Source organism: Mandrillus leucophaeus, unplaced genomic scaffold (genome assembly GCF_000951045.1).
Source record: "Mandrillus leucophaeus isolate KB7577 unplaced genomic scaffold, Mleu.le_1.0 Scaffold96, whole genome shotgun sequence".
Classification (NCBI taxonomy): Eukaryota; Metazoa; Chordata; class Mammalia; order Primates; family Cercopithecidae; genus Mandrillus; species Mandrillus leucophaeus.
The window spans coordinates 3,361,052-3,388,904 of NW_012110474.1; the positions used below are offsets into that span (position 1 = coordinate 3,361,052).

Here is a 27,853-nt window from a genome sequence, read left to right on the forward strand (position 1 = left end):
TTTCAAGTCATCAGAACACTTTCATGTCTGGTTTTCATAGTAAGTTGTGACAGCTGTACAGGAGAAGACAGAATACACTTTTTAGATGTGATTTTGTTTCTTTTGTGATGCTGCTTTAAACAGTTTCACAGAGTAAGGGAATGGAGTTTTTATACTGTAAGACTTTAACTCCCTTCTTTCCTTGACTTTTGCCTCTTGGCTCTGCTTAATAAACCCCTTCAGCAAGAGCTCATCTGCTTTCCTTGAAGCTTCCAGGTATTATCTCTTGGTTGAATACAACAAAAATCACACCAAGTAGCTACCTGACACTCATAGTGCAAGTATCTCATAGGAAACTGGTGAATTCTGAAAATGGTTTTGAATCACTTCCTTTCATTGCTGGACTCTTTCTTAATCTACTTACTAAAGTGCTACTTGGACAAGAGAGTATCGACAGTTACAGGGAAAAACAATATAGAATCCCAGGCTGTGTGTAGGTTTGTATGGACACATTTTAATTTTTTAAAGAATATTTTAGTTATCTAAATTGTGTACCTAACCATTTATATTGAGTACATAAATTATCAGTAAATTAGTGTCTCTCTTTTGAGGGCCATGTGTTATCTGCTCCTGTGATCCAAACATATAGCACTAAGACAATATAAGGGATTCTCTCTCTCTCTCTCTCTCTCTCTCTCTCTCTCTTTCTCTCTCTTCCTTCTCTCCCTCCCTTCCTCCTTCTACCCTCTTTCTGTTTGTCCTAATTTACCTGACGTTTTAGCCCTTGTTGCTGTTTGGGGAATTCTAAAGATGAAGCCACTCATAACCTTAATGCCTGATAGCATAGAGAATAGTTGGTGACTTCACCGGAACTTACACACCCGTGCCTTTTCTTTTTTGCTTTGCCATGAGTAGGCAGTTGCATACTTTATTTAGCAAAAGACAGAACTGTTAAAAACCTACTAAGTAGTGGTATATTCATACCATGGAATACTACTAGGCAATAAAAGCTACTATTATGGATAAAGCAATAAAAACCGCTATACCACTCAGCAGCAATAAACTACTGAATGTACAATATCATGGACAAATGTCAAAAACTTGCCGCGTAAAATAAGTAGACACAAAGAATACATACTATATGATTACATTTATATGAAACCCTAGACCAGAGAAAACTAATCTGTTGTGGTAGAAATCACAACCGTGGTTTGCCTGGGATGGGATTTGGCTACAAAGGGATCCCAGTGCATCTTTCTAGGGTGATGAAATGTTCTAGATATTGATGGGGGTTTAGATTATACAGGTATATACGTTTGTCAGAACTCATTGAACTGTATACTTAATCTGTTTATACATTGCACTGTGGATAAATTATGCCTAAACTTAAAATAAGAGGGAACTAAAAAACCCACATGCCTTGCTAAACCTCCCCAAATTATTAGAAAGTCTCTTTCATTTATGAACTATTTTCTTGAAAGACAGCTACCAGGTATTACTATCACCACCTTTTTGTACCAGGTACCTGGTAGGATATCAGTTTCCTGTTCCTTTCAGACTCTTCCTGGTGCTGCAGTACACAGTGGTCACCCACATTTGAGAAACATAGAGTGCCTTCCTTTTCCCAGGAGATTATCCCAGAGTCACATGGGAAATCAATGTTGTATAAGTTGTACAGGGGAAACATCACTGAAGGCATTTTTTTTGGAAGGCATAAATGTATTTACTCCCCAGTGTATTGTTGGTTGTGTTAATTCAGAATTTGGAAGAGAATGCTCTTAAGTCAGGACTTTTTGTAAAGTATTCTGTGTTGAAATGTGCAGATGTTTACATTAAATTTTAAATCTTTCACTTACCTGCTCACCTTCTCCCTTCAGAACATGCTCCCTGTTTTTAAGCAGTGTTTCTGAAATACAAATCCATTGTGCAACTCTTGCTTAGAAACTACAATGGCCTGCTCTCTCCTTCACATTTAGGCCCTGCTTAACCCTCTAGTTACCTGCATTTGCTCATTCTTGGCTTGTGTCACACCAAACAAGGCTGCTCCCTGGTATGCTCCTCTCTCCTGAATCCATGCCTTCGTGAGTGCTGTACTCCTGCCTGCAAAGCACCTTGCCCACCCCCTTTTTCACCAGTCCTTCCCACAGGCCCCACTCAGGTGCCCATCCTCTGAGAACCTGACCTGGCTTTCACAGGAGGAGTGAGCCGTGTGCCCAAGCTTCAAGAACACTGTGTGTGTTTCTCCAGGCGAGCACGGTTACTACATTGGAGAGAACAGGTCCTTTCCTTGTCTGCCTTCTCCCATGGACTGGACACCCTTCAGTGAAAGAGACGCATCTGTACAAGAGATGCATACAGCGAAATGCATCTGTATTTTGTGCACACTGCTTGGATATATAGTATTGGCCCATGAATGATGGGTGAATGAGTGGGTAGGTGGGTGGGTGGGTGGATGGATGGATGGATAGATTCATTCATTCACTCACTCATTCATTCAACACTGCAGCAGTAGCCTTCTTTGTGGGACCGCCAAGGAGGAGACAGATAAGGACCAGAATGTTCTGTGGTCCTAGCAAAAGCAAATTTTTCTGGGCGAATGTTAAAGTATTCCAGTCCTGCTTTTCTTGCTTTATTTTTCCAAGCAATAAGGAGAACATGACAATATTCTTTGCCGGGGTTGCACTTTCTACCTCTCCTCTGCGTGAGGGTATTCCTACCTAATTCTGAGAGAGAAAATGAAAACTTACTGCTAATGATATAAAAAGCATATTTATTGTTAAGTGATATTTGTATTTTGGGGATTTTTTTCCTCAGTAGGAAAATTTTCTAAATACCTTCACATACACCATTTTGTTTTATCTTTACAAAAATCTCATTAATTAAGCAGGTGATGGATCATCATTCCCACCAGGCAAATGAGATAACTGAGGTGTAGTAAAAGCCTGATGATTTTTCCAAAGTCACACGTCTGGTTAGTGATAATGCTGGGACCAGAATAGGAGTCCATGTGTTCCCACCAGACTGGGAGATTGTTCAAAAGAACAAGTTCCCAGGAAAGATCAAATAATTGCTGGAAAAGCACTTCCGATCTCCAGTGAAAACAGATCTTTCCAGCTGAGTGCCCTCCCTAAGGCCTGAAGAGTATTATCTGCCAAGTAGCTCTTCTTTTGTCTTCCACATAAACCACTGCAGGCTGAAGGCCACTGTGAAATCTGTGAGAATCAAGAGCAGCCATCCACTGCAGAAATATATGTTATGAAACTTAATGAATAAGTCACTGTCCATCTAGAGAGAAATTAGAGAATGCCTTTTCTGAAATCTCTGCTAGAACACAGGTATGTCCTAGGGCCCTAATGCAGATATGAAGCTTTGTCCCCAGTGCTAAGACGAGACAGCTATTTTTGCTGGGCCAGTATAATATTTAACAGCAAACATTTAACAGTAGGATAACGGCTGCTGAAGCTGCATTTGCAGCTGCAGCTGCATCATTCCTCTGGGGAAGGCAAGATGGCTCTTCTCCAACTATTCATGAAGGGCAGAAAAAGAATTTGCTCATACTTAATACTGCGCGGTCCAATCTCATGTCCCATGTGAGATGCCCAAGTCAGAAGCTGACTGCAGAGACAGCTCATTGGCTTAGAGACCCAGGGTTCATTCTACAAGATCTTTCAGTCCTTCTTTTTTCTATAATAAATGAAGTCCTAAGCATTTTATTGGGAGTAACACATCAACAAATGAAGGGCTATGGATGTGGTCCACCTTACTGATTTGCTGCACCAAGGAGACTGCAGTCACTCCAGATCTTAAACATATTCATAATTGTGTTTGGAGCAAAGTTACCATCGGAATCAAATTTTCACAGCACTCGTACCTATCTCTGGGATCCTCTTGTCCTTTGTTGCATTTATTCTGCTCTGTTCCTTCTTTCCCACTTATCTTCCTTTCAGGGTCTCCACGGGCTGTCTTTGCTAACCAAATGTACAGGAGTTTCCTTGGTCACAATTAGAAAATGAGCTTCCAAAAGAAGAGGCATCGAGGGCCCTTGGCACAGGACACAGGAAGGGACTGATCACGTGAGCTGTCTCAGTTGAATCCCTCATTTCTCTGATGCTGTCGCCAGAATTACTCAAAGTATTTCCTTTTATTTTCATGTAAAACCTATTTATGCAGCTGCTTCAGGGATCTATTATAAAACATGTGGAGGAAAATCATAAAGTAAAGAAATGCAGGGATACAGATACAGGAAGCCACATTTTTGTTAACCTTGTTGTTTGGAATTCTGATCAAAACTACCATATAAAAGATTCTAGGCCAGGCGCAGTGGCTCACACCTGTAATCCCAGCACTTTGGAAGACCGAGGTGGGCGGATCACGAGGTCAGGAGTTTGAGACCAGCCTGGCCAACAGAACCAAACCCCATCTCTACTAAAAATACAAAAATTACCAGGGCATGGTGGCACACACCTGTAATTCCAGCTACTCAGGAGGCTGAGGCAGGAGAGTTGCTTGAAACCGGGAGGCAGAGGTTGCAGTGAGCTAAGATTGCGCCACTGCACTCCAGCCTGGGCAACAGAATGAGATTCCCTCTCAAAAAAAAAAAGATTCTTATCAAGCCCCTCTGTGATCTCAATATTTATATCACTTTCTCAAACTTCGGGTCATGTGTGACCAAAACACAGGACAAATTGTAACTCATTGGTTGCTCGGGTATTTGTAAGTATGGGGACCTTGTCACCCAGACTTCTCTGTCCCTTGTTTATGTCCTGTTCAGTAAATGGGAACGGAGCAATTACTAGTTTCTAGTTTATTTTTGACATAAGATGGTAAATGATATATTTCCATCTTTGTGTTTGGCTTTGAATTTAAACTTAGTTCTTCAAAGAGTGGAACAGTTCTGTTCAGTTGCAAAGCCTGTTAGGGCCTTTTCCCACAGAACGTGTGTGAATTCTTCCCTTTGTTGAAAGCTGAGATACTTACTTCACAGAAGACTTGCAATAATATGCCAAGCATCAACTTTAATCATCTTTACTTGGGTTTGGGGGTTGGAAGTTGCTGAATATCATGTTAATGAATAAACCTGGCCCTCAGACCCAGAGAAATGGCTGGATGTTAATATCAGTGTATCTGCTTTTAGTATCTTTAACAACATGATGTATTACAATTTCTTAAGGATATTTGTTTCGACACTGGAAGACGTTGATTTGCCACTCTGAATGCCACCAGCTTTTCATTCTGAAAGTTGGAGAATGAGCATAGACTTTATAGTCGGATAGACCTGGATTTGAAATCTGATTCTGTCACTTCCTAGTAGTTTGCTCTTAGGGAAGTTCCTTAACCTCTCTGAGGTTAGATTTTCTATAGTAAAAAGGAGTAAACAAACAACTAAAATGTAGACCATCCCACACGATGCCTGGAGGAGAGGAGGCTCTCAAAAATTATTTATCCCTGTTTACTTCCCTTCTTTTCAGTTGCAACTTCTGGAAGAGGGCGTGAAAGCTACGGTTTTCCTCAGCATGGGGTATTGTTTTGATCACTATCATTCCTGCAGAAAGAGCAAGACATTTCCAAGGGAGCCATAAGAGACAATGTGGCATAGCCTAGTGAATCTCAGAGTGTGGCCCAGGACCAGCACAGCCAGCATAACCCTGGGACTTGTCAGAATGCAGGACTCAGGCCTCGCTTCAGACCAACTGCATCAGAAATTCTCAGGGTGAGGCTCAGCAGTCTGTGTTTTCACAAGTCCTTCAGGAAATTCTCATGCTCATAAAGTTCGAAAACCACTAGTGTAGTGAAAAATACACTGGACTAGTTTCTTGCACGTTCTGCTGAAACGAGAGGTGGGATTGGACCAAATGTCCTCTAAGATCTTTTCTAATTCTGGCATCTTGTGGTTCTAGTTTTAAGCCAGCTGTGTCACCATTTTCTTAGAATGACCATGTCCTTTAAAAAGGAAAAAAGAAAAACCTCGTTTTTATTATTTCAAAAGTAACACACTGTTATTATAAAAAATGAATATAAACAAAATGAAAAAACTTGAAACCATCCAAAACTCAGCATCCAGAGATATTCTTTTATGCTGTGCTCTTATTGTCCTCCTTTTATGCAGATGCACATGTATGCATTACTCTCTGTGTACATACAGAAACATCTCACCATAGCCATTAGCATCCACTGAGTGTCTGCTCTGTGCCAGGCACACTTTTGGGCATTATGGGTATACCAGGCACACTTTTGGGCATTATGGGTATACCATCCAGCAGAGCCTCTCCTCCCATTGAGCTTTCTTTCTCATGAGTGGAGGTAGATAATAAACAAGAAAACAAATAACTAAATAAAGAAGACCATTTCTGAGGGCGTTAAGTGCCATGAAGCAAATAAAACAGTGATGTGAAAGAGTGACCAGGCAATGGCCAATTCAAATCTGATGCCAGGGAAAACCTTTTTTTTTTTTTTTTTTTTTTTTTTGAGACAGGGTCTCACTCTGTCACCCAGGCCAGAGTTCAGTGACATGATCGTGGCTCACTATAGCCTCTGCTTTCATGGCTCAAGGGTTTTCCTTGAGCACCTCAGCCTCCCAAGTAGCTGGGACCACAGGTGCATGCCACCACACCCAGCTAATTTTTGTATTTTGTAAAGTAGGGTTTCATCATGTAGCCCAGGCTGGTCTCAAACTCCTGGGCTCAAATGATCTACCTGCCTCTACCTCCCAAAGAGGAAAAACCTTTCTGAGAGGTGGCATCTGGGTTGAGACCTGAGAAGGAGCCAGCTATGTGAGTATTTTGGGGCAGAGCATTTCAGGCAAAGAGGAAAGTTTGTGCAGATTCGCTGAAGTAAAATAGAGCAGGATGTGTTCAAAGAAGAGCAGAAAGGTGTGCACTATTGCTGGGGAGGAGGCATGAAGAGGGAGCCACAGAAGATAGGGCCAGACGCATAGGTCAGGGCCACACCTGGATGACCATATCATTTAAATTCATTCCAAAGACAATAGGAAACCATTTTAAGCCTGGGAGTAGCTTTAAAAAAGATGACTCTGACTGTCCTAGAGGGTATAGAGCACAAGATTGGAAGCAAGGAAAGTAGTTATGTTTCTACCCTGTGTTTTGTGACTTGTATATTTCCCTTCACTATTTCATTAATATTTTTCAGGATTGTTAATGTCCTGCTGTGTTCTCATTTTTAACAGCTGCATAGGAATCTGGTATGATATCGTACTTTGCTAATCCTCTGACTGCCTAGATTGTATACAGTTTGTTTATTATCATGAAGAGCGCTGAAATGAGAGTTGTTAAATCTTTCGGCACATTTTTGTTCTCAGGATAATTCCTAACAGGGGAAGTCCTTGACCAAGAGTAGGATTCATTTGAAGACTTTTTCTTGAGTCTGTTAGTTGGCTTCATCTGTATTTATTTAACTGAGCATTTTCAATTATTTAAAACCTTTAGTTGATAAACTTTTACCAGGTAGGGGCCAAAGTGAGATACTCCCAGCACTTTGAGAGGCTGAGGTTGGCAGATCACGAGGTCAGGAATTCAAGACCGGCCTGCCCAACATGGTGAAACCCCATCTCTACTAAAAATACCAAAATTAGCTGGGCATGGTGCAGGCGCCTGTAATCCCAGCTACTCGGGAGGCTGAGGCAGGAGAATCATTTGAACACAGGAGACGGAGGTTGCCATGAGCTGAGATTGCACCTGTGCGTTCCAGCCTGGGCAATAGGGCGAGACTCCATCTCCACAACAACAAAAAACAGATGGTCAAGTATCAGTAACTTTCTATCAGTAATTTATAGTAGTTGGCATAATCCACATTTTACAGGGAAGAAGCCAGAATCTTTTTAACCACTTCCTCAAAATAGAAACCCTTCATCTTAATGATGGCTTTCTACACTTCTGACACCCTGAGGGAATGAGAAAGGAAGAGAACAGGAGGAGGAGAGAAGTGGAAGGAAACCTGCCTTGAAACTGATGAAGTGAAACTGAAACCATTAATAGAAAAATCTCTTCTGTTTCTCTCCCACATGCCACTCAAATAATGAACTGCCCAGTGGCGGGGCCTCTCATGAGACTGGGCAGGCAGCAGGCAGCTCCAGTGGGACCACAGCATCCCCAGGCAGAAGCCAGAACCCTGCCAGGGCTGTGGGCATGTGGCCAAGTTGCAGGGAGACAGGCTCCCTGTATGTCCTCCTTGAACCCCATTCCAAACTCCATTTGTGTTTGTCTCATATCATCATCTCCATTTCCTCTCAACAGAGCCTCTGCATCTCCTGTGCATGTGCATCTTGCCAGAGCCCTGCACTGTCCTCAGTGAACAATTTAAACAGATTGTCTCCACCCTCCGTGCACTGCTGGTGCCAAAGGACAGGGCAAGTTTCACATGCCCAGTGGAATCTGAAGAGCTTTTGACACCTTGTAGGTATCTTTAAACCTAAAAGAACAATAGCTACATGGTCATTGGTACTTTGCCCTGGGGACACTTCAGTTCAAAATAGGAGAGTGATGGGAATGGACAGAGTTAGACCTTCGGCTTCATGTAGAGATGGGGAGAGAAGCCACTCTTGGCAGGAGGAATGCGTGGAAGCGCGGGTGACAGAGCCACCATTACACAACTTCCCTTAGAGCAGGAGGAGGGAGGGCAGCTTCACACCAGAAGGCAGAAAGTCCTTTCCCTCCCCTCCCCTCCCCTCCCCTCTCCTCTCCTCGAAGTTCGTTATTCTGCTTTCTCATCCTCATCTGAAAGTATTGCTTAATAAAGGCCAGCTTTCACAGGGCTCACCCCTCAGTGTTACCTCCTAAAGCCCCACCTCGATGTTTCCTCTTTCAGGCAGGGAAGCATCACACTCATAGCAGCACCAGGGCTGGGTGGGCACTTTAGGACTTTGCGCTGAAAATGAGGATGATGCCAATGCTGACCCAAGCCTATCACCAGATGAGGTGAGTTTTGAGCCACACCTTGCTCAGACAGCGAGGGGTGATGAAGGAGGAAGAGCAGGCGGCTGGTGAGCAAGCATGCTGATACTGCGCTGGATTTTCCCACATCCTCAGAATAGCTACCTTTGACCAGGGAGGAGCATCTCCGATGGATGTGCGATTCCCCATTACTCCTCCTCAGTGAGCAGCTTTGCCTGGCTGCAGCCATGAGCCTTGGGGGCACCTGACTCCAAAGACAGATGTGAGTTGAGGTTGTAAGCCTTCAATCCCAGACCCCTGCAGGGGAGGAGGTAGCATCACCAGTGGACCTATAAAAAGTACAGATTCCTCAGATTCCTGAGCTTCACCTAAACCCCTGGGGTGCATGTATTTCCTGGTTCAGGTAGGCATGGTTCTTTGGGGTATATGCTTGGGAGTGGAGCTCTGCTCATGGGATAGGTGCATCTTCATCTTCACTAGTAATGTAAAATTGTTGACGTCCTGCTAGTGGTGTGTGTGGAGCTCTTGTTCCACATTTTCACCAGGACTTGCTCCTAACAGACTGAAAATTATGCCAGTAGCATCACTTTATGTTGAAATTACAATATAGAAATGAAGGATGACAGTTTGTGGTGGGTGTTGTGTTGTTTGGGTTGAAAATGAGTGAGAGTTTTGTCACCTGGCCTAGCAGGAAAGCAAAAATGCTCTGGTTCCAAGGAAAAAAACTATTTGTTTATTTGTTTTGTTATAGGAAAATAGTCAAAATTAAGGAAAATTTGTGGCCATTAGTGATGTGGTGAAATGTATATTTGGTCACTGTTTTCTGGCAAACAGCTCCTAAAATCCTTGGAATCTCCAAAGTAGTAAACATCTTCAGGATGGGGACTGGTCATGGGAAAGAGAGAATTAGAGGGTTGGGACTTCCAGCCTTATCTCCCAGTCTTCAGGGAGAGAAAAGGGACTGAAGGTTAAGTTGATCACCAGTGGCCAGTGATTTAATCAATCATGCTTATGTAATAAGGCCTCCATAAAAAGCCAAGAGGACAACGTTTGGAGAGCTTCTAGGTAGCTGAACATGTGCAGGTTCCTGGAGGGTAGCAGGACGCAGAAGGCGTGGACGCTCCCACGCGCCTTCCTCCGTACCTCACCCTGTGTATTTCTTCATCTGTATCCTTTAAAATATCCCTTATAATGAAGTAGTAAACATAACTGTTTCCCTGACTTCTGTGAGCTGCTGTAGCGAATGAGTCAAACCCAAGGAGGGGGTTGTGGAGATCCTGATTTATAGCCGCTGCGTTAGAAGTACATACCACAACCTGGGGCTTGTGACTCGTGTCCAAAGTGGGGAGCAGTCTTGGGGAGCTAAGCCCTCAACCTGTAGGATCTGACACAATCTCCAGGTAGATATTGGCACCAAATTGAATTGAACTGGAGAGCAGCCAGCTGTGTCCACTGCAAAATTGCTTGCTTGTGTCCACTGCAAAATTGCTTGCTTGTTTGCCTGATATGTGCGGAAACAAAACCCACACATCTGGTGTCAGAAGCATGTTGTAAGAGTGGAGGAGAAACTAAGTTTGTTTATTCCTCTATTCACACCATTATTTTAAGAGTCAAGTGTTTGAGGCACAAAAGAAATAGTGAAAAGAATGGATGATTAACCAGCAACCATGTTAGAACAGAAACAGATTTCAAACAGTTGAGATAGTTAAGAAAAACAAAGTTAGGGAATAGTTTAGTGGGTTTGGAAAAGTAGAAATTGGTATAAATAATCAGTCTCTTCTATAAGAGTTATGCAGATCCACTAATTGTTAGCAATATTTTTATTTTAGCAGTGAACCTATATAGAAAATACAAGTCTTAAGAAGAAGTAAGATGGCTAGAAAATGACGAAGGGACTTAGAGGGAAGTGCATTTAGTGCGTCCAGATTAAAGAAGAAACCTGGTGTAGGCTGGTTATACACAGGACCATTTTGTTTCACTTGAGCTGGAAATCAGCATGTCGGGTCAGCCTTTGTCACAAAGAATTATGGCAGAGCTGTTGCCTGGGCTTATTCCACGTGTGTAGCATTGTTACTTGCTGGGTCAATTTGGATTGTTTTGAGCCAGAACTGGGACAGAGCATGAACTCACCATGAGCTCTCAGGGACAGGCCAGTTCTGCTTAGTACTGGGACAAAGTGCTTCTGCCAGAGCTGCCGATTGATGACTCTTTCAGGTGGATGAGCAAGAATTTCCTTCCTCTAACTGTTCTAAGCCTGTATATATGAGTAGAGCTGTCATTGCTGAAAAAATAAGCTGTTTTCTAACCCAAAGAATGTGTTAATATTACATTTTTCATGCAAAACTGAAGTGTAACTGCCACTTCTGCGTCATGATAAAGGCGTTCCCATTTGACTTGACAACGCAAACCCCTCCACAGCTGGAGGAGAACGGTGGTGATCCCCTGTGACCTCACATTCATCTGTACCTCTAACCCTAGCCACTCCTTCAGGATACTCTTGGGACATCGGTCTGTTGTTGGATTCTACTTGTTACATGCCCTTTTCTGTGAGCATTCCTGTCTTTCTTCTGATGACCTGCATTGCAGATGTCTATCTGTGGTGGTACCTGTCCTCGTCATGTTTAGGTAGCCACTTACACAACTGTGCAAGCCTGTTTCTCACTCCTACCAGCCCCAAATGGTATAAAGTTTTTTGTGTGCCAGGGCTCTCAGATAATGTCACTTATGTAGTTCCATAGTAAATCTCACCTCTGCAACCATTTATGGTTTCAGATCTTTATTCTCACATGTTACAAAATCTATGGCTTTGCTAGCGTTGGGGATGATTTAGGAGGTATGAATTATGCATAGCTAGCTAGCTAGAATGGATAGTCATTGGTCCACTTAGAAAGTCATATCTTACTTAGATACTCGCCTGTCCAGCCACCTGCATGCAGTCTCTTTCTACCCTTGGCCTCTTGATCTGGCACCCCCCACCCATGCTTCTCTTTTCTCCCCAGTTTCAGTATGTGTCTATCAAGACCCAGTTTCACTCCTGCTTAATACTGGATAAGTATCAGTTGGATAATATGCAAACCCTTTAGCTTATAGGTCTCAGATTTAGCCAGATCTGGGTTAAAATGCAGTTAAACCTAGCAGTGAGGCCTTAGGCAAGTAACTTTACCTCCCTTCATTGATGATGATGATGATACCCAGCACAGGCTGTTGATGGATCAAAGGAGATCATTTGCATATTGCACCTAGCAAAGCTTTAGGCACCATAGTGAAGGCTCTGTACCGGGCGCGGTGGCTCAAGCCTGTAATCCCAGCACTTTGGGAGGCCGAGACGGGCGGATCACGAGGTCAGGAGATCGAGACCATCCTGGCTAACACAGTGAAACCCCGTCTCTACTAAAAAATACAAAAAAAAAAAACTAGCCGGGCGAGGTGGCGGGCGCCTGTAGTCCCAGCTACTCGGGAGGCTGAGACAGGAAAATGGCTAAACCCGGGAGGCGGAGCTTGCAGTAAGCTGAGATCCGGCCATTGCACTCCAGCCTGGGTGACAGAGCGAGACTCCGTCTCAAAAAAAAAAAAAAAAAAAAAAGAATGGACTCATAGTTGTTTAAGATCTGGCTTCTGACTGCTTCTCAAGCTCAGCCACTTGCCAGCTACACATTTCAATCCCATTAAACTATAAGCTCCTTTTGAGCAGGGAGCCTGTCTTCTTCAGCCTTAGCACCCATATGCTTGGCACATATTTGAGTGCTCCATAAATATAGACGTACATCAGATAAGCCGTAGGAACACTGACGGTTCTTTGAGGGCATCATGCTGTTCCACACCTCTGTGCCCTCAGATATGCTGTTCCCTTGCCTGCAGTGCTCATCTCCTCCCTGCCTGGACTGATGTCCAGTCACTTTCACAATTGCTGACCTGGATGAATTAGAACTCCCTCTGTGTCCCCTCTCCAACCTGAGTCCCTTGATTTACTTGTCTGTCTCCCTCTTAAGTATATATTAGCTCACTGAGGACTCAGGCCATGTGTACTTGACTTTATACCCACAGCCCTTAGCACAGTGCCTGTCACATAAAGGGGATCAAAATATGTTTGTTGAATAAAGGCTAGAGCTGGGGCTGAATATAAATAAAAGGATATGTGCAGAGAAACAAAAATACAAGGGACATGAGACAGTTGAAAACTGGTGATTTGTTACTATGGTGATTTCTGAGTAACTTTTGTTTGGGGTGTGGGGGGGCGTTTCTTTATTCTTGTTATTGTTTTCTTCTGATCTCTAGCAGCTCAGAAGGAGAACAGCTGTACCTAGCTACCCTGTAGGGTAGAGCCAGAGAGAAGTGGAGCCTCCCTGTGATGAGGGAGGAGGGTCAAGACCACAGCATGACATGAATGTCGGAGTTGGTTGAGCCAGATCATAAGTTGTTCTTCATTTCAGCAACAAAGGAAAGTGGAGGACATAGGTCTTCTGAAAACTGTAGTAAGAAAGAGTTCTTTAAACCATAGGGCAAAAAATTAAATAAAAACTGTAGGACACAGCAACGCCTAGCTCTTCTCACATCATTAAAACTCTCGTAATGTGCCCTGCTCAAGGCTCTGGCACAGCAGGGGGCATCTGAGCATTGAGAGCCAAATCTGAGCACTTGGTCTGGTCATTCCATGAGTCCTCATAATTCCTGAGGTTCAGCTGAGAGCCAAGAGCTGTCTGTCTGTCTGTGGACTCAGTGGTTCTGCTCAATGTGTGCAAAAGCTCTTTGGGCTCCTTCAGCGTTAGTGTGAACCCTGGAGGGCTCCTTGTTGAAGCTCACTTTTTTTTTTTTCTTTTTTTTTTTTTTGAGACAGGGTCTTGCTTTGTCACCCAGTCTGGAGTGTAGTAGCATGAACATGGCTCACTGCAACTTCAATATCCCGGGCTCAAGTGATCCTCCCACCTCAGCCCCCCAAGTAGCTGAGACTACAGGCACATACCACCATGCCTGGCTAATGTTTATATTTTTGTAGAGATGAGGTTTCTCCACGTTGTCCAGGCTGGTCTCCAATTCCTTCAAGTGTTCCACCCGCCTTGGCCTCTCAAAGTGCTGGGATTACAGGCGTGAGCCACCGAGCCTGGCTTGTCCCTTTAGACCCAGGGCAACCCTGCCTGATACCAGCATCCTGCGAGCTTCTGGGGAAAAGGGAAGATTAACTGCTGTGCCATCTTTAAGGAGTGAACCTCAGGGTTAATTACTCTGCAAGACAACACTTTAAAAAAACATTGTACTCTCTACCTCATTCATAGGCCAAGTGAAAAGTAACTATTAAATTGCTTTACCATAACTTTTACAAGCAGTAGTGTTTGCAGAATGTATGCTGGTATATAAACCCAATGTTCCCTTTTTTGGATTTGTTAAGAAAAACCTGACTGGGTTTCCGTCGGGTGTTAAGTAGGTCATCCACAAGTGGTCTAGCCCATGTAGCACGTGTTCCTCCCACACAGAGTAGCCACAGCTTGTCATCCCAAATACTGTTTTTTATGTGCTGCTGGGGAAAGCATCACTGACTTCCTTCCGGTGATTCCACATTCTCTTCCTCTTACTGATCTTCCTCCTTTAATTTCCTCTGTGTCTCTCTTGGCACTCAATTTGCATTCATAAATGCAGACCTCTAGTGAAAACTTGACTGAGACACGCACGACATAGTCAGCCACCCTGGGCTCACCCAGAGTAAGGAAACCAACATCAGGGAAGGCAGAGACCACCCTCCTTTCCTTCAGGCGATAAAGTGTAGGAGGAGGCTAGCTAGAGTCTGCCTCTCTGCATCTTTTGTTCCCGTCCTCCTTCTCAGTTCTGTCCCCGTAGAGGCCATGGAATTAGATAAACTATGCTTTCTGACTGCCTACTTTATCTGCATTCACACCAAAACAGCTGCAAGAAGCTTTGAAATTCTACACCACGGCAGGGGATGCAAAAGTTATCCCTGCTGTTATTACTGATTTCTGGCAGCCTGAATAAAGTGCCAACACAAAGACCCAGGGGCTGGGGGACTGGGCTTCATGTTATTCTTCAAAGGAAAGACACCAGCCTCTGTCCCAAAAACACAGTGCAAGTGGCCTCACATCCAAATTCTCAGGCTGGTAGATTTAGATTGGGCTGTGACTTCATAACCAGATAAATGATCAGTGAAAATGGGAGACATGGAGACCACAAGCACCGTGCTATCAGCTCAGAGGTGAAAGAAGTCAAGTCTCCTTCTTCAAAGTCCTTTCTGTGTCTTTAAAAGAATTGGATCTTCTTGACTGGAACTAGTGAATTAAAGAAAGAGAAAAAGAATGCACTGTTTTTTGAAAGGATGAGGCCACATTTGCAGAATCATCTGGCGAGGAACCTCTATGGAGACTGGGAAGATTGGCAGGGCGGGTTTTTGTTCGGCCTTGGAGAGTGAACCTCCTTGGCTTTCATTCTCAGCGGTCCTCGTACTCGGGGAGGGGGCATTGATGACGCCTGTTCAAACAGCCGCTTTGTACTAATGTGTTTTCTTGTGGCTCTGCCAGGTGACACCCTGACCCTTGGGCCCTCGGCCAGTTCTGCCACCACTATTCCTTAAACAGGCGCAGCCCAGAAAGCCAGGCTCTGCCACTATGGCCCAGATGTGACACTGACCTTCCTGTTTCTCTTTGCTGGTTCGTGAATAGAAGTCCATGTTTTTGTTTTTCTTTTCTCTTTTTCTCTGGTTGGTTGGTTTTATAGAATGAGGGTAAGGAGGGTAGAAAGATACTCGATTGGATATCAACATCAGGAAGAAACATGTTTTCTGTGCCTAGTGTTTCTGAAAATTTTCAGATCGCATGAACTAGTGTTGCCTACCGTTCTGTGCCCTGCTTGGATTGCCCCAGGTTCCAGGGACAGTGGCTCAGAGTCCAAGCATTAAAATGCCCAGCTGAGTGTCTCAACAGGAAAGGGTGAAGGCAACAAGAGCGAGGGCAGACCCCCTTCCCTCCCCACCAATCGGCATCCAAAGAACAAAAGTGCTTTGTTTCATCCTCTCCACCTTCCTAGAGCCAAGCCCATGCGTGGTCTTCATGACCTCACTCACAGAGAGCTCCTGCAGACTCCTCAGGAATCAGATTGCCTTGGTTAGATGCCAAGGTAGACTTGAATGAGTACCGTCATTCTGAGTTTAGTGGGTATCCCCAAGTACCTACGACGTGTGGCCCAAAGGTTCTCAAAACCCCACTAATCCAGCCACCCTATTTTTGGTTCGGTTATCCCAGATTCCACACTTGTCCCCTACAGGGTCCTCTGCATGTGGCTTTGCCTTTTTTGTGCCCTTAATTAGATTTCTATTGCTGTTCATCGATGTATACTCACCGCCCGCTCCCCACACTGCTCACTTTCCAGCACAGATTAGTTATGAGAACATGCTCAGCAGCCTTACCATCCTTTGGTACCTTTCACCCTTCACATCTGCCTCTCAACAGGCTTCAGAATCAATCACTCTCGCCCTCTTAATTTTTCAGCTGACAAAGTGTACTTCATCAATGTGTGGTTGTTTCAACTTACATATACATTCGATCAGTAATTGATAATATTAAAAGGAACTTTCTTAAAGAAAAATAAAGGTGATTTATTCTCATTATAAAAAGAGTACATTCTTGGTATAGACAAATCTGAGAAATAAAGACGCAGAGAGCAAAGAAAGAACAGTTGCCCATAGTGTTATCAGCTGCACACCACCATAATCTCAGCGTGTTTCCTTCCAAAGAGTTTTCTAGGCATTTGTTGTATAGTTGTAATCATGTGATCCTTCCTAATATAACAGGAACATTTTTCCATATTGCTGATAATTTAAGTAAATATAAGTTTTAATTTCTGCTTAACTTGTCTTTATGGGCATACCTTACAATTTACTTTAGCCATTGCCCTCATGCTAAACAACTAACAAGTTTTCTAATTTTTCAAATGATAAATAATACTTCATGGAACCTCTTCATGTCATTTTTTAAAACGCATGTCTTTAGCACACATTTACAGGTTCAAGGACATGCCCCCCGCACCTCCCACCACCCGAAACCCTTTTTTTTCTTTTTGAGACAGAGTCTTACTCTGTCACCCAGGCTGGAGTGCAGTGGCACCATCTCAGCTCACTGCAAACCTCCACCTGCCTGGTTCAAGCGATTCTCATGCCTCAGCCTCCCAAGTAGCTAGCTTTACAGGGGCCTGCCACCACACCCATCTAATTTTTGTATTTTTAGTAAAGATGGGGTTTCACCATGTTGGCTAGGCTGGTCTTGAACTCCTGGCCTCAAGTGACCTGCCCACTTCAGCCTCCCAAAGTGCTGGAATTACAGGTGTGAACCACCACACCTGGCCGGGTATACCCATTCTTAAGAATTTTTTATATTGCCAAATTGGTTTACCAAATGGTTTTACACTGATTTCTGGTCTTCTATCAGCAATGTAAGAGAGCAATATTCATTTCAAGGAAACTTCATCACTATTGAGTATACTTATTTGTTTTAATGTGTGAATTTAGAGGTGAAACATAGTATCTCACTAAATTGTATTTCTCTGATTACTACCAAAGGCAGTATTCTCTCATATGTTTCACAAATTGTTTTTCCTTTTTTTGTTGTCAATTTATGTTTCTGTTTGCCTAAAGTTAGAGTTTCTCTTCTCTGTATAAATTTCTTATATATTAAAATATTAATCCAAGAGAGTTGAAAACGTATCTCCACAGAAAAACTTGAGCATGAATGTTTGTTGCACTATTATTCATAAGAGCCAAAACGTAAAAACCCAAATGTCCATCAATTGATAAATAGGTAAACAACATCTGGTATGTCCATACAGTAGAATATTTTTTAGTCATAAAAAGGAGTGAAGTACTAATACATGTTACATGAATGAACCCGGAGAACATTATACCAAGCAAAGGAAGCCAATCACAAAAGGCCACGTATGGTGTGACTCTGTTGATATGAAATGTCCAGAATAGGCAAATCCATAGAGACAGAAAGCAGATTAGGGGTTGCCAGGGGCTGGGGAGAGAAGGGAGTGGGTGGCGATTGCTTAATGGGCATGGGTTTCTTTCTGGAGCGATGAAATGTTCTGGAATTAGATCATGGAAATGGTCTCCTTTGTAAATGTACTAAAACCCATTGGACTGTGTGCTTCAAGAGGGTGAATTTTTTGGTGTATGAATTATATCTCAATTTAAATATAATAAAAATTTAAAAAATATTAACTACAAGGGGCTTTTCTATGGTCCAAAAAGGGTTGGGGGCAGGGGGTGGAGCCTGAAAAAACTTTACAACCTGTGCTCTAATTCTTTCTGAAACCTTTGGCATAGATAGGGTTAAAACATATTATCCTTGTTTTTATCACCATTTCACTCTTGTCTTAACCCTGAGATCCAGAGCAAAATGAATTTAAGAAGAAAATGTTCTTACCCTTTTCTTGGAGCCTTTCCATGGTTTGGTGTTAAAACCTCATTTGGCCATTTAGGTTTGGGACTGGTTCCAACATTCAGTTGACTGCAGTCTTAAATCTCACCATTGGGGTCTGACTGATGCTTCCATTTCTCTTTTCTTGAGTGCTTTTGAATCTTCGGGCTGGAGAAATGGCAGGCTATGCAGAAAGGAAGGAACATGTTTGTTGCAGGGATGTGAGCAGCTGCTTCTCAGCCTGGGGGCCATTTGAACAAGAAAAGCCAGAAATGGGGACCCACAAAACTATTATAGGTGCCTGCAGTATGGCTTATTCTTAAAGTAACATGACATTTTAAGAGTGATTTATATTAGTTCGGTTCCCTTGCTGTGCAGTATGAGACAAGGTGCATCCTCTTTCCCCCTCCAGAGAGGCTTTCAAAGTCATGCGTAAATGATCGAATGGGTCCAACTTCACTTATTTCTGAAGCAAAACTTGGGTTTGATTTTTAAGTAGGCTCTGTTCTTCCATGATTGCATGTGGCTAGTGTCTGCATTGTGTAGATTCCCACTTTTACATCTATCTTCTCACCTCAGAGACTGTAATATTTTAATACTTGCATTTGGCGAGGGGCTCTCCCTCACAGGCTCCACCAAGAGTAGAAAGCTGTTATCTTGTGCTTGGTGGAGGCATTAGATGTGTATCTCAGTTTATGCAGTAAATATGTTCCAGAAAGTTTTGCCTGTAAAGCAAATCATATTTTAAGTGCAATAGGAAAACTGATTTTTATACCAAGGAAACCAGTGCCAGCTCCTTCATGATTCTTATAAATACCCTTGCCATGACTAGGAAAGATGAGGAAATTAAGGGCTGCTTCAGTGTCACTGGCCCAAATAGTCATTAAGATGCCAAACTACATGTGATCACTGCACCTAGTGTGGTCCAGCACCTCTACAGAATCCACTGTCTTGGGGGAATGGAATCTGAATTGGGGATGGAGGTGAGGCCTAGTCCCTGAAATCAGTGCCTCCATTAGTAATGTGTATTAGTGAATTCTCACACTGTTGTGAAGAAATACCTGAGACTGGATACTTTATAAAGGAAAGAGGTTTAATTGACTCACAGTGCCGCATTGCTTGGGAGGCCTCAGGAAACTTACAGTTATAGCGGGAGGCAAAGGAGAAGCAGGCACCTTCTTCACAGGGCGGCAGGATGAAGTAAGTGCAAGCAGGGGAAATGCCAGACGTTTATAAAACCATCAGATCTCGTGAGAACTCACTATCATGAGAACAGCATGGGGGAATTGCCCACATAATTCAATTACCTCCACCTGGTCCTGCCCTTGACACATGGGGATTATAGGGATTACAATTTGAGGTGACATTTGAGTGGGGACACAGAGCCAAACCGTACCATAATGTGTGAGATATTGAGCTCTGTGGAACCAGTTCTTCCCTATAGGATTTTTCCCTCAACACCTCCAGCCCTCACACCCACACCCTTGCATGGACTGGCCAGGATTCCATGGTCAGGAGACAGCTCTAGTATAGAGACTCTGTGTGTTCGCCATGGAATCAGGCTGTCTGATTTCAAATCCCATCTCTATGACTGACATAGCTGTGGACAAATTCCCCAACCCCTCTTTTCCTCCCTTGTAAAGTGTGGGGAAATAGTAATACCTATGTTTTAGAGTTGTTACTAGATTTTAATGGGACAGCATTTTCCAGTGTCCAGCCTGCACCTAGGCTACAGGGAACACTGATTGGATATTGGTCATGACTGCTGAAATTGGAGCCATCATCCCCATGGTGCCCATCCCACCAAAACATGCATTAGTTTTCTGCTGCTGCCTAACAAAGTACCGCAAACTTAGTGGCTTAAAACAACATCCATCTGTTAGCTCACATTTCTGTCAGTCACAAGTCCAGGCACAGAGGGGATTCTCTGCTCAGCAAAGCCGAAATCAAATGTTAGCTGATTATGTTGTTGTTTGAAGGCTTGATTAGGGAGGAATCCATTTCCAGGTTCATTCAGGTTCTTGACCAAGCTGTTCTCAGCTCTGACCACCCATGTGTCTGGCCACACAGCCCCTTCATCTTTAAAGGCAGCTGTGGAGAATCTCCCTCATAATGAAGGCCTCTTGCAGTTTTAATCTACTTTTCCAGGAACTGGCATACCTTTCAAGGGTTCGCCTGATTAGGTCAGGTCCACCCAGGATGATCTCTCAAAGTCGGCTGTGCCAAATAACATAACCCACTGATGGAGTGACTACCCCATCATTCATAAGTCCTGGGGATTTACAGGGCACGCACACTGGGAGTAGAAGTCCTGGGAGACAGCTCAGAATTCTCCCTACCACACTGTCATTCAGCAAGGCACATATTTTCACTCACTCCCTCCAGTTGGCAGCAAAGAGAGGACTTTCCCACATTGGCAGAGCCCTGCATGCTTTTTTTCATAGCTGAGCTGGGGCCACTGGCTGAACCCAGCAGCAGTGCTGAAAGTAGTTCAGCCCTCAAGTATTAACATCTCCGGAGGGCCAACCCAGCAGTGTCTTTTTCTCTGCTTCAGTACCTTGGGAAATGCTTGTGATCCCAAGAGTGGCCAGCATAGCCCTGCTTTCTGTCCAGCCTCCCCGGTCCTCCCTGGGCCTTTTGTCCCGGCTGTCCCCAGAAGGCAGCACTGCCTGCAGTCTCTCGTGGGGCGTCAGGATCATCTGATGCAGTGTGCTACAAAGGAGAAAAGCCCCATTATAAAGGATCGAAAGGTGCTGGGAAATTAGGAAATTTGGGTGACAGGTTCTGGGGTCCAACCTCATTGCTACTGATGTGGTACTCAACTGTCTCTGAATGTCCTCCTGCTCCCAGTAATGACATGGGGGAAAACTAAAGAAGGCTTTCGTAGGCTTTCAATGGATTAACTCTCTCCACTGAGAATGTAGCAAAAGTCCTCAAGTAGATTGTTATGGGTGTTTCTAATTTTACGAGGATCAAGAGCCCTGTGCCATGAATCTTCTATCCTGAAGTCAAATAATTTCAGATGTGTCTCTGCCACATCTTATCCTTTTCCTAATGCTATTCCTGCTGACTGAAAAAGTGTGTTTGCTTGATAAGCTTCCAGTTTTTGCTTTTTTCCTAGAAAAGTGTGAAACCATGCAGTTGATCTGCAATTCAGCTTTACATTCTTTTTTCAACTGCCCCCATCTCAGTTGCTTGCATTTGGTTTCTAGGTTCATTTCCCTTCCTTGTTCTTATACTTCCATTATGATACCAGGAAACATGCCACCTCTAAGTATGGGCCAAATGTGGCTTTACCTGTCACTCTCCAAAGTCTGCTGGGGGCTGTCAGGAGCAGAGATTATGCCTAAGGGCTGTCACTTCTTCACATCCACCTAGGTTGGCTTCTGAGACAAAAGAGCTTAAACCGCTGAAATTAAAGTTATTTGTTGTCAGTTCCACTTCCTCTTCCTGCCATTCCTCCTCTGCCTGCAAGTATATGTGTCTCAAGAGAAAGTAATTTGCTTGTACAGAAGACTGCCAGTGGCCTTTTTCCCATTTTGATACCTAGCTCCTGCACACACCTGAAATCTTATCATACTTCCTGCAAGCTTATAACTTGGGCATACTGGCATTGCTTTATTGATTGGCGCATGAGGAATTATGAATGTGTTTGTGTTTAATGTACATCTTGTAGACTGGATTGTGGTCTGTCTACATCAGGAGGAGGGAGTGTATGTTCAACCAGACTCATCTTGGATCGAAGCACCCTGTGCCTGTGGTAGTAAAGGATTGAATCTATCCTTTAGGTCAGCTTCCGTCAATCACTACAGGGCTGTGTGAAGAAGCATAGCTCCCATAGCATGGCAGCAGAAAGGGCTGTGATCTGTTGATCTGTTGATAATGTCTGCCCTGCTCATGGGAGCAGGGTGCAGCGTTCCTTGAATCCTGTGTCTGGCAATTCTTCCCAGGTTGCTTAACACTATTGGCGCATCTGAAAAGAACCACAGGACTAGGGAAATTTTAAGTAGATCAAGTTTTATTTCCATGGTAGAAACAGGGCCCCTCCCTTTGCAAAAGGATTGGAGAATAGAGGCTTCACAGCTGTAATCCAGACACCTTGACCACAGGCTCGGGATCCAATTAGTGAAAATGCCTTTCACCAGTTTTTCTAGGCATGATAGCCTGCAGAGGACTATAGCCATGAGTTCATGGCGTGTGATATTTTCCTGATCAGAGTAACTCCAGGGCTCCACGTCCACAATGGCCTCATTCAGTGTTTCCCAGTGCCCCAGGGATCTACAGCAAGTAAATTAGTGCATTCTATGTCACGATGCACCTACAGCATTGGACATAAAAGCCACAGCGCATAACTCTGCATAATAAAGGATATTTTTATTTTAGCATGAATGATCAAAACTTTGCCTTGTAGCAAGGAGCCTGGGCACACTGAATACAGCTCATGTAGCGTCTTCTGACTCTTCTGTCACGAAGCAGTTAGCCTGACTGCCCCACGGGGGAGGAAGAAGACCACAAGTTCCTATATAAATATTTTCATTGCTCTTAACTTTTAATGACTTGAAACTGCAGTTACTGATTTATTTTCACTTCTTCCTGTGTGTCATTGAAGAGAAGAGAGTAAGCAAGATCTGTATAGAAACGTTACTTAACTCCAAATGTCGAATGCACGAAGTGGTGACAGTGCTGTCTTTTCTATCTAAGAGGATTGTTTTCTCCAAAATAATTTTGATTATTTTTTAATTTATTTATTTAACTAATATTTATTAAGTGACTACTGTGTGCCAGGCACTGTTCTGGCCACGCAAGATACAGCAGTTAAAAAATTCCTGCTTTCAAGAAGCTGATGATTTTTCTTCTCTGTTACTTCATAAAATTATAAATAAGCTGCTAGTTGCTTATCATAGTATATTTCTTTTTTAAAGTGGATTTTGACAGATTATTTTTTCTTAGTTTGGTTAAATGTAGGATCCTGCTTTCTTCAGGGTTCTGATATGGGGCTTATTTTGTTTTGCTGGAGTTGGAAGAGGAGTTTGCAATGAGCGTTCTCATTACTTCTAGGTTCTGTTTCTCTATCACAGTGCACAAGCTTCTAGAGAAAAATCAGAGCACTTCTTGTCACACTTTAAAACTGCCTACTTCTACCTAGCATGCCTATTCTCCTGAAGAAAGCATGCTGGGTTGTATGTTAATCACATCCATGTAAGGGAAACAGCTGTTAAACTGCTTCAAAGATGTAGATATAAATTCTGTCCTTTGTGTAAATCAGGATTTCTTGACCTTGACACTATTAACATTTGGGGCCAGGTAACTCTTGTTTGTAGGAGGCTGTCCTGTGCATTGCAGGAAGTTTTAGCAGCATTCTTGGACTCTACCCAGTAGGTGTCAGGAGTATCCCTCCCTCTGAGTGTGACAACCCAAAATGTCTCCAGACATTGCCCAATATGTCTCTTGTAGGGGAGTGGTAAAGTTACCCCCAGCTGAGAATCACTGGTGTAAGTGATGTGAGTCTATGATTCGAGTCTCACATTCTCTAATTACAGTAGATCAGTGAAATTCCTTTGGGGGGGGGGAACATCTGGGACAGAAGTGTTTTCTGTCTGGTCTTTGCCAAAATGTGGAGCAACTTTCCACCATGAAAGAGTTAATATATGAGCAAGTTATCAGTCTGATGAAGCAACATCAACAACAAATGATGAAATTCCTTTAGTACATCATGCCTTGGAAATAGCTTGCATTTCCTATTAGAAACTTGTTAAAATCATATCCATTTACCATAAGTTACAAAGCATGTTGGACACAGTATACTGTAAGTTAATCTCAAATGATTTAGGAGTAAATGTGTTCCAGATTTGGTGAGCTCAGCTCAAGCAGTAGGCGTCTCTTTTCCAAACATTTTCATTCTCAAGAACTGACATTCAATTCAATAAGTATTTATTGAAATGTGTAATATGAGAGAGCTTTAGAACAGTCTGATACTGCTCCCATCACCCAGTCCAGCAGAAAAGCAGTGCTCAGAAGAGTGCCCAGGGGGCACTCTTCTGATGTGGCACCTCCTGCATTGGTTAGCAAGATAGTATAGAAAAGCGTGCCTTCTCCTTCGCTGCCTCAAGCCCTTCCCATCCTGTGCCAGCTGTGCCCTCCCCAGTGAATAAATGTTATTAAACATGATGTCATGTGTTTCTTATTTGATTCTTTAGTCCCAAATGGGCTGGTTTGCAATTTTGGCAGGGACCTCCACTGGCCTGTTCTACCTGACGCCTGTCGGCTTGATGGGGTATTGCAAGTCCAAAGGGGAACCATTTAACCAACTTGTATTTCTGAATCTTCTTCACTTCTCACACACATACCAGTAGATTTTAAAATGCAAGGTACACTGGTGATAAAAATCACAGGAGGGGCCTGGCACGGTGGTTCACACCTGTAATCCCAGCACTTTGGGAGGCTGAGGCGGATGAATCACCTGAGGTCAGGAGTTTGAGACCAGCCTGGGCAACATGGTGAAACCCTATCTCTACTGAAAATACAAAAAATTAGCCGGGCGTGGTGGCGGGCGCCTGTAATCCCAGCTACTTGGGAGGCTGAGGCGGAGGTTGTAGTGAGCCAAGATCACGCCACTGCACTCCAGCCTGGGCGACAGAGTGAGACTCATCTCAAAAAAAAAGTCACAGGAGGGATCGGCTTTGATACAGAGATAAAGAAAGGGTAAAAGAGAAACATAAGAGACTCCAGAATCTTCACTCATCTGGTTACTATTTATTGTTTCAGGCACTGGCAGTGTAACTATGATGAAAACAGACAGTGTCCCGCTTTCCTGGAACTTGCAGTCCACTGGGCAATGAGACAAGTGGACAGGCCCTGTTATAATATGGTGCCAGGGGTGCCAGAAGGAGGGAGATGGGGATGCCATGGGAGCGCTTGGGAAAGCAGCCCAGCCTGGAAGGGCAGGAAAGTCAGAGAACGCCTTGCAGAGGAAGCGGTGCCTTATTAACTAGGACATGAAGGATACATCGCATATCAAAGAGGAAGGGGAAAAAGTGTTCAAGGCTATGTTCCGAGACCCGAAGCGGGTGGAGGAATGGAGTCTTTGAGGATCGGAAAAGTTGGGCGTGTTTGAATAGGAGAGCTCAGACAGGAAGAGTGGGAAGTAAACAAGGAGGAGGAAATGAGGATGCTTCTCAGGATGCTGACTGGAGCAACTGGGTCACTGGCAGTCCCGTTTACTGAGATGAGGAGCCTGGGAGAAGTGGGTTTGAGGAGGGTGGGGTGGCAACAACTCAAGTTTTTAATCTGCCACTAACTCCATAACATGGGAATGATTTTTTTTTTAATGTCTTTGAAGGATGTCAAAAGCTAATGGAAATTTGAAAAGTTAATTAGCAGCTGTAAGTAATTTCGTTACTGTAGGCTATCGTGACATCCTGCAAATGTACTCGGACCTCTTAGGTTCGGCCGATTTTATTTTTCATCCAGTAACTAGTTCTTAGTTTTGATACTTAGCATCATCTTAGTGCTTAAAATTGACCAGTTTTGTGCCTGAAGATTAGGTATCCGTGAGTGAAGCAGTCTAGTGACTTGATTGAAGGTTGTATTCTGGCTTATCCAACAGTCCTGCGCCCTCTTCCTTAAATTTCCTGTGCCCTGATGGGAGTTTTTATTCTAATGTTGCATAGACTCATTCTACAGAGCATATATATTTTTTTTTTCAGATGGCTAAAGAAAGGCAGAATTGGTAAGTATGATTGGACAGTCTGTAGGCAGGTGTATGCTGTTACAGAATTTTAAGAGGTACAGGCCTCAGTCGAGGAAAGTTGCTGCATGGTGAACATTGTGCTCTTTGATGATGCTGTCATCCAGAACATATGGGGAACAAATGTGATTGTGGGGTCAAGGAACTGAGCTTCCTCCTAACCATCCCCCCAGCCACTGCCTTTCCTCATGCCCCTCATAGGCCTGAAATAGCCAACAGTGAGCCTTGTCAATTACTCCTCGTTAACTGGAGAGCAACCCAGCAACTAGGGAGCATCCCAGCTTACGTGACCCCTTTTTTGTCTCTGGCAGGAATTTAGATAATGGGCTGTGTGCAATGTAAGGATAAAGAAGCAACAAAACTGACGGAGGAGAGGGACGGCAGCCTGAACCAGAGCTCCGGGTACCGCTATGGCACAGACCCCACCCCTCAGCACTACCCCAGCTTCGGTGTGACCTCCATCCCCAACTACAACAACTTCCACGCAGCCGGGGGCCAAGGACTCACTGTCTTTGGAGGTGTGAACTCTTCGTCTCATACGGGGACCTTGCGTACGAGAGGAGGAACAGGTAAGCCCCCAAAGTCACGGAGTGTGGAGAGGGGGCAGCCGCCCTTAACTCTTTTGGCAATTGAACATCTGGGTTCCCATCACTTCCCTTTGACTAGGGGTTTCACATGTAAGTTTCTAATATGTCTCCTCTACTAGATGAGGGGCTGTAAGAAAAGCCAGAGCTTGGTGTACAAACAAAATGCTTGGCTACAGGGTTGCAAGGTGCCCCAAGTTGCTGCTCTGAGGATTCTGTATGGGTTAGTGAGCTACAGCTTTCTACTGAGGCACTGTAGGTTAATGACTCTCAGCCTCGCCTGGCTGGTTGGCACAGAAGAACTAGGGCAGCCTTTTCAAAACACGGATGCCTGAGCCATGTCCCAGTCTTTTGAATTAGAGGCTCCAGGACTGGGTCTGGGTGTGTGTATTTTGAGTTCTCTAGATATTAATGTACTCCCTCTTCCCACCCACTTCTTCCTAATCCTCAGCCTGCCTTTCTCTTTTTCTTTTTTTTTTTTTTTTTTTTTTTTTTTTTTTTTTTTTGCAGTTTCCGTGTCTTTCGTACCACAAGGCTGTATTTTGCTGCCATGTGTATTTGCTGACTTAGCTAATACTTTGTAAAATATCTGGCATACATTCTCAGACATATGTTTTCCAAAATATTTGTAAGTTATCTCATGCATCCTTAGTCGTCCAAATTTTCTCTTGAGTATGTGAACCATGGTAACTAGATATTTGACATTATTTGTTCCAAAATTATTTTGTTTATTGCAAAAGTTTGAAAGAACACAGCATCTCTCAGCTCATCTGGCAGCAGATGTCTTATATAAAAGTTTTAAAGAATACGATATCTTTCAACCCATCTGGCAGCAGGTACCTTTTCACCTAGGGAGGAGGCACTACTAAGGCATCAGCAAGTATTTTTTCCCTCTGCACCAAACACACATCAGTGTAGTTGTATCAAAAGGCCTGACCCTGAGCCTTTGGACATGATCTACTTCTCTTCTGCTAGCCTAGCACGCTCTGCCCAGTAGAAGTGTTTATGTTCACCCTCCTGCTGTGGTGACTCTAGCTTTCCTTTCAACCCAGGCCTTGCATGGGTTGAATACATGCTAAGTATCTTTACCCATCCCTCCCACCTTCCAAAGGCACCCGGAAAGGAGAGATGCAGACAGGCAGTCTAAAGCCATCTGTCTTCTGGGGATGCAGGAGAAAAAAAGAGGCGAAAACACACCCAGCGCAACCCCCATCGTCGTGCCTA

The 27,853-nt window shown here is 43.7% G+C and overlaps 1 protein-coding gene across 1 annotated transcript in view; it reads left to right on the forward strand.

Annotated features, from left to right (window-relative positions):
• The window catches only part of FYN (FYN proto-oncogene, Src family tyrosine kinase), a 99,311-nt gene that overhangs the window by 11,936 nt on the left and 59,522 nt on the right, over positions 1-27,853 (forward strand). Inside the window, exon 2 of the mRNA XM_011970614.1 lies at positions 26,357-26,614. Within this exon, the coding sequence (XP_011826004.1) occupies positions 26,368-26,614 (247 nt within the window). The 5' untranslated portion in view covers positions 26,357-26,367. The remainder of the gene's footprint in view (positions 1-26,356; positions 26,615-27,853) is intronic.